This window comes from Pollicipes pollicipes, unplaced genomic scaffold (genome assembly GCF_011947565.3).
Source record: "Pollicipes pollicipes isolate AB1234 unplaced genomic scaffold, Ppol_2.1 Scaffold_7262;HRSCAF=8765_pilon_pilon_pilon, whole genome shotgun sequence".
Taxonomy (NCBI): Eukaryota; Metazoa; Arthropoda; class Thecostraca; order Pollicipedomorpha; family Pollicipedidae; genus Pollicipes; species Pollicipes pollicipes.
The window spans coordinates 10,343,966-10,359,896 of record NW_023597055.1 but is presented as its reverse complement, the minus strand read 5'-3'; the positions used below and the strand labels follow the sequence as shown (position 1 = coordinate 10,359,896).

Here is a 15,931-nt window from a genome sequence, read left to right as displayed (position 1 = left end):
TCCGGCCAATTGGAACCTGGCCAAGAGAGGAGCCGGGATGGAAGGGGCTTGCCGTAGCACGGCATTGTATGGCGCGTTGAAATGTTTCAGTACGAATTATGCATTCCACGGGAAATTCCATGCTTTGTTGGTTGCGTCAGGGTCGTCGGAGCTGATGTTTTGGCGAAGACGTCTATCACATTCATTCCTGCAGAACTTTCGGTCAGCATTGTGAAAACATGTTTGGAACGCACGTTAGCATGTCGATATATTCTCGGATATGAAAGTGTCCGTGAAGTTCGTTGTTCCCAAGGTCTGATTTTGGGACAAGCGTCCATGCCATACGGCTCCTGCAGTTAGTGAGCGCCAATTCAAGCGCGTGAATGGCCTATTGCTCGGTGCCACCTGCCACGTTCTCCGTGTTAGAACTCCTCACGCAGCTCGACACACATGGATTATGGAGTAGTATCAGTTCCGGTTATTGAATCGATTCAAGCGTGGAGCGGTTACATCGACGGCAGCAGTCCGCACATATAACTGATGCAATCTCTAAACTATCCTGTAGCCGGGGCGCCACGGTTGCAGGTCGACCGGGCGCCTCTGCACGTCAGTCATAAACAAACGGATAACTGTAAGCGGTGCAGTAGGCCGGATTGGCGCAGCGGTCGAATATCGTGCGGTCAAGTACCGAAGCGAGCAGGAAAGGCCCGAGCAGACAGCTTCCAGGTGGCTGTCGCCGCTTGGGGCGCGGAGTTCGCTCGTCCCCGGGCCGCTCCTGGGTCGGGGCGCAGCGTCATGCCTGGTCTCCCGCCGCCCCACAGTCCTCGGTCCCTGACAGCTGGCGCCCCCTGCCCGTCAGGGGCTCGGCTCGTTCCTGGCGCAGCTGGCCCAAGGGCGGCCTGTCCTCTGCCGTCCTGAACTGGCGACTGAACTGAAGGACTGAAGATACACGCCTTCTAATACTAGTGGTGCTGAACTTCTGAAGCCCAGTCAACCAATATCGTCCACGATCTGCCTAAATTTCGATAGTCTTTTCGGTCGCCGTAAGATATAGCACGCGTATTTTCTGCCCTGCTCGTCACAACGCAGTATCTATGATAATTGTTCATCGCTATCCCCGAGCTCTGTCGAGAGAGGACTCCTCCCACCCTCACCAGCCCCTCTCGAGCGTATAGCCTCCTCCCGCCCTCTCTCCGCCTCACGGTCCGACACTGCTCACCACTCTACCCCGAGCCCGTCGCCGCTCTCCGGACCCTCCCACTTGAGCGCCTGCCGCAGCAGGCGTCGGCCGCGTTGGGTGGCCAGCAGGCGGCGCCACGTGTGCACCTCGGCCGGTGTTAGCGCCACCAGGCGGCGCACGAGCGGACCCAGGCGCTCGCGCAGGTAGGCGTCCAGCCGGTGACACTGGGCGGCCGAGTCGCAGTTGAGGTAGGAGCCCCACATGACGGCGCCGGGCAGACCACGGGTGCGCACCTGGCCCAGCATGGACAGCAGGTCGTCCTGCGACCGTGCCAGGGGCGCATTCAGGTAGGCGGTGAGGGTGGGGTAGGGGCACACAGGCTGGCCGTGAGGGTGGAGCAGGGGCGCTCTCAGGCTGGCTGTGAGGGTGGGGCAGGGGCGCTCTCGGGCTGGCTGTGAGGGTGGGATAGGGGCGCTCTCGGGCTGGCTGGGAGGGTGAGGCAGGGGCGCTCTCGGGCTGGCTGTGAGGGTGGGGCAAGGGCGCTCTCGGGCTGGCTGTGAGGGTGGGGCAGGGGCCCTCTCAGGCTGGCGGGGAGGGCGGGCAGGGGCGCTCTTGGGCTGGCTGTTTTAATGGTGGGGCAAGGGCTCTCTCGGGCTGGCTGTGAGGGTGGGGCAGGGGCGCTCTCAGGCTGACGGGGAGGTGGGGCAGGGGTGCTCTCAGACCGGCGGGGAGGGTGGGGCAGGGGCGCTCTCAGGCTGGCGGGGAGGGTGGGGCAGGGGCACTCCCAGGATTCCGGGGAGGGTGGGGCAGGGGTGCTCTCAGACCGGCGGGGAGGGTGGGGCATGGGCGCTCCTGGCGGGAGGGTGGGGCAGGGGCACTCTCAGGCTAGCGGGGAGGGTGCGACAAGTCCAGTACCAGCCTCCCTGGCGCTACCACCAACGCCATCATCTAAACTGCGCCACTGAACGCCGCAGCATTTTCACCCAAGCTCAGCGGGTATAACAGAGAGTGTGCTCACAAGCATTGTCGCGGCATCCCAGCCAATCTTTCACTTACGCGTACATGCTGGCCAGCGAGACGTTTTGAGTAAAATCTTCTCATCTGCCTAACAACGCAGCCCCAAGTGCACCTCCCGCCTACAAACCAAACCGGCGCCGGCTTACCTCAGACAGAAAACTGGGATCGTCCTGGTACCGGAACCAGGTGTACGTGTAGACGGGGACCTCGGCTGCTAGCCGCAGGGCCTCGTCCAGGCGGCCCCTCACCGTGGCGCGCCGGTCAGCGTCCGTAAACCCGTTCCGGAACAGGTACACGGACGGGTACAGGGCGCTGCTGGAGCTCAGGAGCCACGACAGCCTGCAGCGGACGGCAGGAGCAATGGCAATAATCCACTTCCGATGCAAAGGCTGGGGGTGGGCACGCGGTTGCCATGAGAACGTGCTTACACGAATGGGTACTGACACAAACGTGGGCGGAAGTGTACAAGACGCAGCTGGTACCCAGCAGCGATGACGGCACGTAGAGTACACGATTGTACCGGGCGGGTATAACGGGCCGGCACAGGGACAGGAGCATGCAGCAGTCGCGACAACCATCAGCAGACGGACCACAAGGGGATGGGTTGTCACCGAGCGGTGACCAGCAGCACTACTACTGCCCGGCTCGGCCGCGAAATGGCAGCACTGACCGGTCGTTTTTGTCGCGCCATGACTGCGGACAGGTGCCGTTGGGGATGTGCAGGTTCCCGCAGAGCGGATACTGGTAGTAGCCCCAGGCGGCGGCCGGCCGGGCACGCTCGGCCGCCTCCAGCGTCCGCTGAAGGAACAGGCGAGCCCACCACTCAAAGTCCTCCCGAGCCTGCCGGAACCGGTCACCGGTTAAAGTCCTCCCGAGCCTGCCGGCACCGGTCACGCGTTAAAGTCCTCCCAAGCCTGCCGGCACGGTTACGGGTCAAAGTCCTCCTGAGCCTGCCGGCACCGGTCACCGGTCAAAGTCCTCCCGAGCCTGCTGGCACCGGTCACGGGTCAAAGTCCTCCCGAGCCTGCCGGCACCGGTCACCGGTCAAAGTCATCCCGAATCTGATAACACGGGGCACGGATGCAAGTCCTCCCGCGTCTGAAAAGACAGATCACGAATGAAAGTCCCCGCAGGTCTGATAACACGGACTATGGATCAAATTTCTCCCGGGTCTGAGGTTAGGGGCCGGGGAGCAAAGTCCTCCCGAGTAAGTGGAGAGACCAACACCAACACCAACATATCACCAAGCAGTTTTCCGGAGCCTCTCATCTCAGCGTCCTCGCCACGGTCCTCCTAAGCTGCGGGAGAAAGGGGTCACGACCGAAGCTCACCTGGAGTCCGGAGAACACTTCCCGAAGTCTTTTAAGACCTCAAAACCAGGCTGCTGCTCAAATCATTCCTCAGTCTGGGAGACAGACCACAGGTCCAAGCGCTCCCGGGCTTGACCGAGTGTTCGCGGGTGTTGGTATCGAGGGCGGGGGGGGGGGGGGGCGCTTCACCGGCCGGCTCATCCGCGTAACCCGTTGAATCACCCGCACGTCTGTGCTAGCGTGGCTGGCCTGCCCAGTGACCCGCCCCCCCCCCCCCCGTCCGCGTGCGTCTGACCTGTTCGGCGACGCGGGTGTCCGTCCACTGCGGGTGCTGCCGCCGCACCAGCTGTAGCGCCGCCTGCTTGAGTGGACTCGCCAGCGCGGCGAACCAGGGCGTCCAGCCCTCGAAGTCGATCACCCCCACGCCTGGTGTGGGGGAGGGGATCACTCCCACGCCCGTCATGCTGGGCTCAGCGTCAGCTCTCGAGGTGTGAGCTTTGGGGATGGAACATTCAGTGCATTGGAGTGGCTCAACAATGTTTTCTGAACGTGAATACAGGCCTGTGGTGTGTTGTGTTTATGCACTCGGCTCAGACACCACACGCCCCTTTCCCAAGTACACGTTGATTTCCAGGAAGGTCCACACCAGACGCCACCAGGCTCCTGAATCATGTCACGGTAGTATGTTGAAATCATACGAGGCGGAAGCTACGTTGGTGAGTGTTCCGTATCAAACAAGTGGTTCTGTCTCACATAATCTGACAGGTAGGTATAGTTAGCCACGCATCCAAATTCGGGTCTATATTGATATACGCCGAAAACACGGTCACGCACATCTCACCCATTAATGCATGGAATTCAAACGTGAAAATGGCTACGTGCTCGCCACGCCATCAAGTACATACAACTTGAGCAGCCTGACCTCTAAAGGTCGTCGTACAGCCTCCAGGCAATCGTAGCTAAAAAGTGTCCCACAGTTCTCCGTCCGCAAGATATCGGAGCCAAATCTGACAACAGTGCTCAGTGACATCAGACAACGTACTCGCCACGTCATCAGGTGTTTGCCCTCAGTTGGCCTAACCTCCAGTGAAGTAATGCGTGACCGCGTTTTCTCTCTGATTGCCTGGACGCTATACGGTGACCTTTAAAGGTCAGATCACGAAAGCTGTATAAACGTGACGTCACTGCCACCCCGTAAGCGTTGTCATATTTGGATCCAATGCGTTATTGACGGAGTACTGCGTGACTACGTTTTTAACCTATTATTGCCCGGAGGCTATACCATGACATTTGAAGGTCATGCTGCCAATTGTTCGTACACTCGACGTCATGTTGAGCACGTGCGTATTTTCAGATTTTGATCCCATGCAATAAGGACCGAACTGTGCTTGCCCCCAATGTTGGTGTGTACGAATAAATATTCGAATATGAATACGTTGTAAATTGTAGCCCCCCCTTCAATATGCCACAATAAGTCTCTTCAGTGTTCGGGATACAGGCTGATTAGCACGATGTACTAAGTCCTCCAAATTGTGCTTTTCGCAAAAAAATATTGTTTGATGTCTCCCGCGCGCTAAAGCATGTCAGATCACCTTGCATGCAAACCGACTGGGCCCAAAACGAAAACGGAGAGAGACCGCAAGTGCGAGAGAGAGAGAGAGAGAGAGAGAGAGAGAGAGAGAGAGAGAGAGAGAGAGAGAGAGAGAGAGAGAGAGATAGAGAGAGAGAGAGAGAGAGAGAGAGAGAGAGAGAGAGAGAGAGAGAGAGAGAGAGAGAGAGAGAGAGAGAGAGAGAGAGAGAGAGAGAGAGAGAGACCACGAGGAGAAGGACCACAACTCACCGCTGAAGTTGACGTCTGGCACGGATCGTTCCAGGTCCTCCTGGAACCGCTTCAGGTGGACGTCCAGCGACCCCACCTGCGGCAGGCCGCCATTCACTTCCGTGCCGTTCTTCAGAATATTCGGAAACAAACCTGCCGGAGGACAAACGGCGCGCGTTAGGATCGCGGGGAACGGAGAAAATCGTCAGCCGAGTGACGATTTCAGGAGGAAGTGGAAAAATGGCGTAGTGCGTGTGACAATATGAACTCCGGGCGATTCGACATCATCTGCAAAGCCCATATGTCATGCTGAATAGTCTTGCAATCCTAGTGCAAGTCGTCGATTGGTTCTTTACATCCAGTCAACCGACAGGAAATCCGCATGTCCATCCGACGGTCCGCTTCAAGCACAGCAAACGCGTGATTCGCCAGGGGAGAACAGCGCGCTGTGCATGCTCGGCCCGCTGTCTGTCGTACATCACCTGGAGAGTAGAGCAGAACGATCTGCTCCCCAGCGAACTTCTCGCCGGCGTTCACCGTGAAGCCGTACTGTCCGGGATTGAGGTCGACGCCGAAAGACTGGGTACACGGGGCTGACGGCACGTTCCAGAACACTCGGAACGGCTCGGCGGCCGGCGCCGGCCCGTCCCCCGGCCGCCCGTCTCCCGTCAGTTGACCCGCTGACGCCTGGGTCTCCGACTCAAGGCTGCCCATCAGCTGACTCTCCGTCAGCTGGTTCTCCGTCAGCTGGCTCTCCGTCAGCTGACTCTCCGTTAGGTGGCTCTCCGTCAGCTGATTCTCTGTCAGATCAGCGCTCGACAGCTGACCCGCTGCAAGCTGCTGCAGAGTCAGGTGATTCGCTGACGCCTGGCTCTCCGACTCCAGGCTGCTCGCCAGCTGACTCTCCATCAGCTGACCCTCCGTCAGCTGACCTCAGTCAGATCAGTGCTCGACAGCTGACCCGCTGCAAGTTGCGCCAGAGTCAGTGGTCCTGTCGCCAGCAACGCCGGCTCCGGGAGCACCACCTGAACGAGGGTCAGGACGGCCAGCAGGCGGGGAGTCATGGCGGACAGCTGCGACTCAGAGGCAGACGGCGGCTGCGCGGACGCGGGTACACAGCGCAGCGGGCGCCGGTGCCTACTGAGGGGCCGGTCACTGGCTTAACGGGATCCAGCAGACTCCAAGGTGCACGATCGCAACTGCTGGGGTTACCCGCTGCTTGACAACCAGGGCCGTCCCGACACACGGGTCCTCGGAGGCGTCCTTCCGGCTGAAACGGTCCTGTCGAACGTCAGCAGTGACCGAAGCCAGCGGTTTTCACTGTTCTGCGGTGCTCCGCGCCCAGCACCACCGAGTTCTGGACGGCGTGGCCAGCGCAGCACCGCCGCTCACCAGCTCAGCACCAGCGCCTGCAGACCGTGCCCGCAGGTCGGCACCAGCCTGCGCCTCGCGCCCCGAGCCTCCGCCGCTGACCACGTCGCGCGGCAGCAGACCGCACGCGCTCACCCTAGTCGCCCCGCGCTCTCTGCCGTCGCCCTCCGTCGGCCCGGCCTCAGCCGACTCCGGTCGTAAAGCGGGCCGCGCAGCCGCCGGCACCGCGCCGGCGCCATTTTTGCAGGGACCAGAGAAGGCGGGCACATGACGCGCACCCATTTGACGAGCGCGAGCGCCGGACAAAAAGACTCGCTCGACACGCTTCGAACCGGCGAACTGTCGACCGTTTTTCCGGAACCGTCCCCGCCCGTTTTTCCGGGCGGGGACCGTTCCACCCGCGTCAGCTACCGGACCTCATCACGTACCGTTAGCCAAGGATGCTAGAGCGGCCATCGCCCCTGCCGTGGGCCGCGAGTCGAGGGCTGGCCGCGTTCTGCGAAGCGACAGGAGCTGCCACGCCGCCGTTGCGGTGGATGGCCGGCGAAAACGCGCCACCTTCCCCTGCGCTGCTGGGCACGACACCCAGCCGGCGACAGTGGGGGAGTCCTTCATATTGTCCAAAGTACAGAATGTCCAAAGGTACAGAATGTCCAAAGTACAGAATGTCCAAGGTACAGAATGTCCAAAGTTTATAATGTCCAAGGTACACAATGTCCAAGATGAGAAATAGCTTCTAAAATGGCGCAGGGTGGAAGGAGTCCGTTTCATAATGCCCAATGTACAGAGTGTCCAAGGTACAGAATGTCCAAAGTACAGAATGTCCAATGTACGTATTGTCCAAGGTATAGAATGTTCAAGGGCCAGAGCTTCTAAAATAGTTCTTGGAACGGCCGCCAGGGTGTGAATAATCGGCCTTATTGGTGGGCAGCGTTGCTCCGCCCCCCGTCGGCCGAGAGCGTACAGTCGACGTCAGTGCCAACACTACAAGCATGCGGTCGGGGGGAGGGGGGAGTCGCATAGCAACGGATTCATTTCCCACGCTGGTGCTGCGATGGTGTCGGATGCTGTTGGTCGGCGAGGCCGCGCTCGACTTGCAAGTGATCGTTGAGTGCCAGACGAGTACCGTGGAATGGGGCGTTGGACACGCGCGGAGCTGCTGTGAAAGCGTCGCAGCGTTGCCCTTAGCCGGCGTGGAACTTGTTCTGTGTTTGACCGGGGGGCGTGTTCGCTGATTGGTCATAGCTTTATGAAACTAGACGCTCTTGTTGCAACTACTTTGGATTTTTAGTGATCGCTGTCACGTTTTCACCACAACTAGCCTACAGCGTCCAAAGGAGTAAACCTTGCAAGAGAGGGGAAAGTATGGGTATCAATAATTTATGCTTCCTATCGGGTTAATAGCCTGTTTCTTATCATGTATCCCTGAGATTTGGGCAGAGATGTAACATATTTCAAAGCACACTACATTAAAACTCATAGTAAATGGTTCAATGAATGGCCATTTGCGGTCAAGATACTGCACGTGATGCCATTTAGAACAATTTGCCGGTGCATCAACAGATTGGTGGAGACTTTTCATTGATGTGGATTCCCCACGTCAATTTATTGGGTCTGTCAGGGGCGGCGCCAGGAGATATAAGTTGAGGAGAGGCTTTTCCAGCGGACTTCTTGAACAACATGAGGTCTCCTTTCAGAGGGGGGGGGGGGCACACCGTCACATGTGGGCTGGGCAGCACTCACTAACTGATTGAGCTATGGCGGCGTTTCTGCTACTAAAGTCACACAAGTCCAATAGGACGCACTGATTAACAAGTCATGGCATCCTGCTGGGCTGAGAGGTGGCTGTGCTTAGTTTCATGTATCTAGGAAGTCAGTCTGTAAAATGGCCGAAATCGAGGACAACTTCGGTTTTTTAAATATGCTCGCCCTACAAGGGAAGTCGGTGACACTGCCTCTGTTCATCGCCTGAGAGCAAACCCAGAAATCTATCACTCGTTAAAAGAAAAAGGCAATGCTTACACGTGTGCTAACCGTTGATGCTTAAAACAGTACCGTAACACACACACACACACGCGCACACACACGCACGCACGCACGCACGATTTTTTCTCACAATTTTGACATCTATGCCAAAACACAGGTACGTCAGTATACCGGGAGACCTGTGACTGCGCCAAGATTCTTTGCCAATATTTCCAAAATATTATGACAAATCAACAGTTCCAGGTAGTGCACGTGGTCACCTGTGAATAAGTCAACACATAACGCGCAGTTCAAAAGGCCTGTGAATGACCGTAGCTGTTGTAAATATGTGCAGATCCTGACAAGAAAAGTATCAAAATAATCAAGCATGCAAGCTTCCATGTCCTAATGCAAGGCACACGGCACTATGATAAGGCTTGCACGAGACATCAATGGCTAGGCCGGAGGGTTTCGATGGACTGTATCACAGATCAGAAGGCAATTCGCTACAGGAAATCAGTGTCAAAATAAATCAGCAGACAAGTATTGCTGAACGTACCTTATCTGAACAACAGCGCTAACAATCAGTATTTCGCATGGTGCTTGCGAGTCTATCCTCTGTCAACGTTTACCGACACGTAGCGATTCTTATATCCTTGGTCCGCATTGTCTTATGCCGTTGCTGAAATGTGCACTTAAAAGTTTAAGAATGTTATAATGTGTGCCATTGGTGCATGTATGTCGACTACTTCCTCCCCCAATTGTGCGTGTACGCTCTCCGTAGATATGTGTTCCCAGGTGTTCATTAAACGGGCCCGAGTGTCATGCATTATTCTTCTCACATACAAGTTCACTGGAAAAAGATTATAAGACATTTTGTGTACATCCTGTGCGTACAGAACCATATACCATGTATTGTGTATTCTGCTCTATTCTCTGCATTTTACTTTCGGTCCATTGAGACCATCGGTGTAGGAACAGGGGGCCAGGGGACCATGGACCCCCCACTTTTCAAGGTGGGGGGCTTGCAATGTCAACTGCCCACCCCCCCCCCCCCCTCCCTCCAGTTTTCAGATTAAGGTTGCATTTGGCTTACTTTTGCACTACATATAACATGCATGCCGATTTGCTTATTTCACCAGACATCGCCCTTAAGATGCGTCATCTTTTTCGTTTGCTCATTGGCCATCGCTTAGTGTTACAGCCGCAAGGGCGAAGCCGCATGCGATGGAGACTGCAACACCGGATGTCGAGGTTGTCGTTGCTAGGACTTGGGAGCGCGCGCTTGCGTGTTTAAGACCATATTACGTAGTTTTCTTATCAGTAATCAGTTATGACAGGATGTTGAGCATATTAAGACGAACATGGGTTAGCCATGTTAATGGAAATTAGGAACCCCATTTCATCTACAATCTACCATCAGGGAGAACTCAACATCTCTGAAGAACACAGAAAAACACGGAACTAGAGTCTATGTGACAATTATTGGACTATCTGCAGGGATCACGGATGTTGTTGCGTCAATGAGGGTTCCTGTGCTGATCTGGGGCTAACTGCGCGGGTCAGAAGGCCTCCCATGTCGGGGATGGGAGCAATGTGGTATGCTATATCCTTTTAATGGCCCCCGGATCGACCAGGCGATCCCACCCCGTGTCGCCAGAAAGAAAGCCGGGAGACACTTCGCGATGGAACGGAATGTCCCTTCAACCCTTGACCGGAAACGGTAATGTACCCCTGATGTTCTTCTCAAGAAGCTCTTACCCGGAATGAAATAAGGAGTCTCATTATTGTTGAGTAGAGTGGGATTTCATAATTGTTGAATAGGATGGGTAGAAATCAGCTTAAAAACGAACAAGTTCATGCCATGCTTGCCTGAGAACGCTAACTTTTTTCAGAATGTACTTGTGAAGCAAAATACATCAAAATGCTTGAGCACACCCGCCCGCAACCTCGAGAGCAGGGATGGTCTGGGTTGCAGCTTACGTAAAACCAAAAAGTTTCGGCCACTGCAATTGCCACCAGACGGCGGGCGCCGTGTTAACCTGTCTTCTGGATAGACAAATGCTTGCAAAAACACGAAAAATAGAGATCCTTCCTTCACTCTTTCTGTTCAATCACCAGATTCCATGCCCACTTCCCGGTGCTTTAAGGGCAAATCCGTTCTTTTCATCAGTCAAAAACTTGCACACGTGAAATATGCGCTCAATACTTTTGCTACACTTTACAATATTTCAGAATACTTTTTCAGGAGCGCCATCATTTTCATGCAACCGTTGGCCATAGCTTAGTATCAGATACTCGGCCGACGTTGCGCAGCCTATGGAGGCTGCAACACTTGGTGTCGATGCTTGTGTTTCTAAGACTTTGGAGTGCGCATGCACAAAATGACGTCACAAAACTTGTATTGATAATCGTTTACAGTGTTAAAAGGTAATAATTTCAGAAGCGTCACCATTTTCGTCCACCGGTGGGCCACGGTTAAAAGTTAGCCACTGGGCTAAATATCCGCAGAAAATGAAGGCTGTAACGCCTGGTGGTGGGGTTTTTGTTGCTAAGATTTGCGGGCGCGCATGTTAAAAAAGCATGGTGCATAAATTATATCACTAAAAGATTCCAACCGAATGGTGTACATTTCCAGACGAACATGGCCTGGCTATGTTAATGCACATTGTTGACCACCTGATCTGCAAATTTTCATCTTCCAATTTGGATCAAACACATCGATCTATAATCTACCTTCGCGATGTCCTAAATGTCTGTAGGACCAAGCTGAAAATTCTGACAAGGCTTTTGAACTCTATCAATTTAGAAAGAGTCAACTAACCATTATACATTAAAAACGCCGATAACTTATTCCATGCAGTCGTTCAACGGCTGATTTCTGCAGTTTATTGATCTCAAAATACAAACAGAATTCAGCTCGCGGGAGCTCCTGGTTTCTGTGCGGGTTACAAGGTAACAATAACTATAAAACAAAGAAAACCGTGTCCCCTGTTAACCAGTAAGCTATATCCGTGGATTTTTGGGGGGATCACCATTAGATGGGCTTTTGTCAACTATGTGTTCCCCCTTGGCAACGCTCTGGCTACGCCCCTGCCGACGCACAAAAGCGGATTAAGTTGCGTACGTTGCATGATGGACAATGAAGTGTCCGTTGTGCCAATCCATACCTAAGGAAGACAGCTTCCCGGAGGCTATTTTTCTGCGATGGTATGGTATAAGGGAAGGTTATTCGGAAAAAATACTGTTGCAGGTGTCCAACACATTTTTCACTCTGTAGTAGTAGCGCTGATCCAAAAGTATGCAACAAAGTAGCCATACGATCAGCTCGCGGTCAGTCGTGCGGGAGGCATCCGGGCCAGGGCAGTGACCACCGACGGCGGACAGGAGCAGGGCCCAGATAAGGAACATATGGCAGATGGGCCTCGTGGCTTGGTTCTTAAAAGCAGTGTGAGCCATCGATCCACTCTCAAAATTCTCACTAGCCAATGTCCAGGCCGTACTTTGGCATTTACACTGTGGAGGTAGATGCCTCCCCAACGGCCCAAAATGCCTACCCGCTCGTGCAATTTAGCTCTCCCAGGAGGGATAATGTTAAAATGGACGAATAATCTCGGGAGCTGGATAGCCTTATTTGCCAAATGACAGATAAGTCGAATAGGCAAGATTGTGCACCAGTGAGAAACAGCTCTAGATGCATATCTAACGTAGCAGCCATGACATTTGAATAAAGAGCGATGACAATCTCCATCTCTGCCCCCTCTCGCCGGTCATCGGGCTCGCTTTCCAGAAAAAAAATTGCTGAAGTACACCCTGAGCTTGGCCACCCACCTTTTGAAACGTTCCTACGCCTTTGATTGAAGCATATATGACAAGCTTGGTGAGGTTTTTATGACAGTCCTTTTTCTTTCGATTTCGGCAAAGAAGCCTGGCATGAGCTAGTTCCATGAACCAAAACGCGCAAGTGTCATCGGCGTGTCGCATGTGCGATCATAGTCTTATATGTCATATAACTGGAAGAAAAGATGAATCCAGTCATAGCATAGATAATAATGTCGAGCAGGATGACAGTTTAAATACTATCACTACACGCAAACACACTAAAAGGTGACAAGGAATGCAACAACTTGTAGGAATACTCCGTCTAGGGAATGAATAGGGTCGGTATAGTGAACATAATCGAGGAAAACTTGATAGCATATCATTCTTCGGCGTCGCACTGAGTGCTTCCTGACTGTTTCCAAGAACCATCTCACATATTTGACAACAGCCTGGTGTTCTTCGCAATATCAGTGCACGACTTGAGCGCATAGCTACATGAAATAGCCGTGCACCTCCCCTAGCTCTAGTATTTGTTTTCTTTCATCTCTCTTTCGAAATGAGGCTTAAACCAAAGTTGTACATGAGATATATTGACAAAATTTGCTACATCGGAGCCTAGGAGACTGACTGGCTAGCTTTCTTTGCTAAAATTACAAACGCTATCCAAACATGTCTGTCGTACCGGTACAGAGCGCTCAAAAAAGTTGATTGCTTCCTCGACACCTTATTTGTAGTACTGCTAGATGGGACCTAAGCCATAACAACACGCTTCAAGCCCATGGTGCCTCGATTATACTACACTTCGCGTCGGCACGCCCATGACTAAACAACAAGCAGCCATGAAACCTCAATTATTAAGAGCGTTGCACGTTTCTTCTGGCCTTCAGTCGTGTGAGCATAATGCGTTTGAAATTAAATTAAACGGAAAGTGCTTCTCGTTTTCCACGACAATATATACCTGCAAAAACGGGTGTCCATCGCCGCCTGTATTGCGCCTCCTCGATGTGATTTCTCATCACGTCCAAAAAGAAGCCGTAAAAATTCGAAATAAAAGCATTCTTCGTATGTGGAACACGTCTTTATAGATCACGTCATGTGAGAACAGGGATATACCGCGCTACCACTGCACGGCGGAATGACTGCAAACAGGGGCGGGTCCAGTATGTTGTGAAGGGGAGGGGGGAGCACGCAACATTGTGGTGCCCCCTAGAGTTTGGGGTCCTCTCCAAACAAATTCTGCCATCAAATTTTGAGATAAAAAGGATATGTACGTGACATCCCTGGCTTTTTAGCCAAAGTAGTGATAGCTTTAAGTTGTTTCTTTTTTTGCTCTTTTTAGCCCTCGTTTTCTCAAGGCTACACAGCATAACATGGGTTCCAATACTTACATTATTTATTTTCCGCATAAATGTGCATACATATATATATATATATATATATATATATATATATATATATATATATATATATATATATATATATATATATAAATATATACATACATACATTACATGTGTATATATGTATATATACATTCCACACACACCACACACCACACCATAGATATATATATATATATATATATATATATATATATATATATATATATATATATATATATATATAAATGCATATATATACATATATACATTATATGAATATCTGTGATAGTAAATACGGGACCCACGCAAGCAATATGCATGAGCTTAGTCCTTATCCTGATTTCATTCTAGTTGACCGCCCCAGGAAACCCTAGTGTTCCTTTTGAAGGTAAAAGCTCCTCACGTATGCGCCAAGGGATTGAAAATGAAATAAAAAAATGGGATAAGACATCAAATCTCCAGGAACTTAAGTACAGGGACAGTTTAGGTGGGACAATCGAAGCGTAAGATTTCAGGCCGGTTCATTGGACACCTCAGTGGCGCAAGTATACAGAATGTGCGCATATCGTTGCGAAGAAAACAAGACAGGTAAACACGTTAAGTATACCTAATGTCGAATTAAGCAATCGCATCGCGCGCGTTGTTTTGATAGATGCAGCATTGCACAAGAAACGCTAGTTGTAAACAATACATTTTAACGTCAGGAGACAAGCGTGCATATATTTAAAATTGTTGCGCGCAATCGTCAACTTTAATCGAGGCAAGTAAGCACGCATCATCTTGGGACGTCACATGAGCAGCGTTTTTCATGTGAAGTGCATTTAGAAATGGTGCTTTAGTCATTGTCTTGAACACCTTGACCTTATTCTTGATAGTGGTCATCTATTACATCAGATTTAACCGTCCGTGTTTCGATCAGCTTTCTGCACGTGCTGGATATGGGGTGTTTCTTTAATACCATATTGAAGAGCATTCGCCCTCATTCAACGATATTCACTACTGACCACGAAACATTTTTGACGTTAGCTTGCTTTTGCTGAAACCCCATCCCATAGTAACCACAATGCTAGTGTATGATGCCAGAAGCGATTACCCTCGAGCTTATATGTTATTTGAAGTTGTTTGAACTTGTTAACCCGAACTTATGATGTCTGCATTATACTGACAATTGAGCAGTCAAGATCGGCAGCCAGAATTGCCCACTGCTGGTGTCGATTTCGACAATTATATTTTCGGGCATAGCGCGGCTATAATTCCGTTTCATATTCCGCCTGCTTTCAATGTTTTTTAGCAGCCCAAAACGCAGGCAAACCTTACCGGGCCCAACTTTGACGATCAGCAACCAATGCTCGGCGCGGCGCCTCCAGCCGGCTCCATTGCGTCGTGGAGCGGACATGGATCTGTTACTAAGCTAGTAATCCGGCCGGCCAGCCTCACGCGCGTGGTCTTCGTAATGGTGTCGACTGTATGCGCGCGGCCGGCGCTGGGCGAGGCAACGCTGCCTGCCAATAAGGGCGATCATTCTTACCCTGGCGGCCGCTGTAGGAACTAGTTTGGAAGCTTTGGTCTTTGGACATTCTGTACCTTGGACAATATGATACGGACCAGACAGTGGAGGCGCCACCACTGCTACAGTGCTGGTAACAGCACCGGTCTGCCGTACCTGAAAGCAGCTACCGCCGCTGGTCCTCTCGCAGCACGCACTATCCACAAACGGCAACACGATTTGGCTGTTTATTACGGCACACACGCACAGTACAATGCATATCTTTCAACGTTACAGATGCGCTGACAGAGTTCCAAGACACTGCCACGAACTAATTCCTCCACACAACAAACACGCGCCGCCCCCGTGGTGGGGACAGTGTGCAGCACGCGCGACCTTGGCTGACAGCCTAAACACTCCGGCGCCGCGAGACGACGTCCATACCCGACATCACCGAGTGGCCGGCGCGACCCGCACCGCCACCCCAGCGGCGCTGGCCGTGCTGGCTTGGAGCGGCGCCCCAGCTTGCCGTTCGGCACCTCCCGACCAGCCGCGGGACGTCACCACCGCGGCCGTGCCGACACCGAACCCCGTGAAGCC

The 15,931-nt window shown here is 52.7% G+C and overlaps 1 protein-coding gene across 1 annotated transcript; it reads right to left on the bottom strand.

Moving 5' to 3' along the window:
- Window positions 1-1,024: 1,024 nt before the first annotated feature.
- LOC119113786 (hyaluronidase) lies at window positions 1,025-6,226 on the bottom strand. The gene is made up of 6 exons (XM_037238023.1): window positions 5,788-6,226; window positions 5,327-5,458; window positions 3,782-3,912; window positions 2,847-3,016; window positions 2,323-2,515; window positions 1,025-1,479 (listed from the first exon to the last, which is right to left on the bottom strand). Exons 1-6 carry the CDS (start codon window positions 6,212-6,214, stop codon window positions 1,195-1,197), a joined length of 1,338 nt encoding a protein of 445 aa, XP_037093918.1. The 5' UTR covers window positions 6,215-6,226; the 3' UTR covers window positions 1,025-1,194.
- Window positions 6,227-15,931: the final 9,705 nt, after the last annotated feature.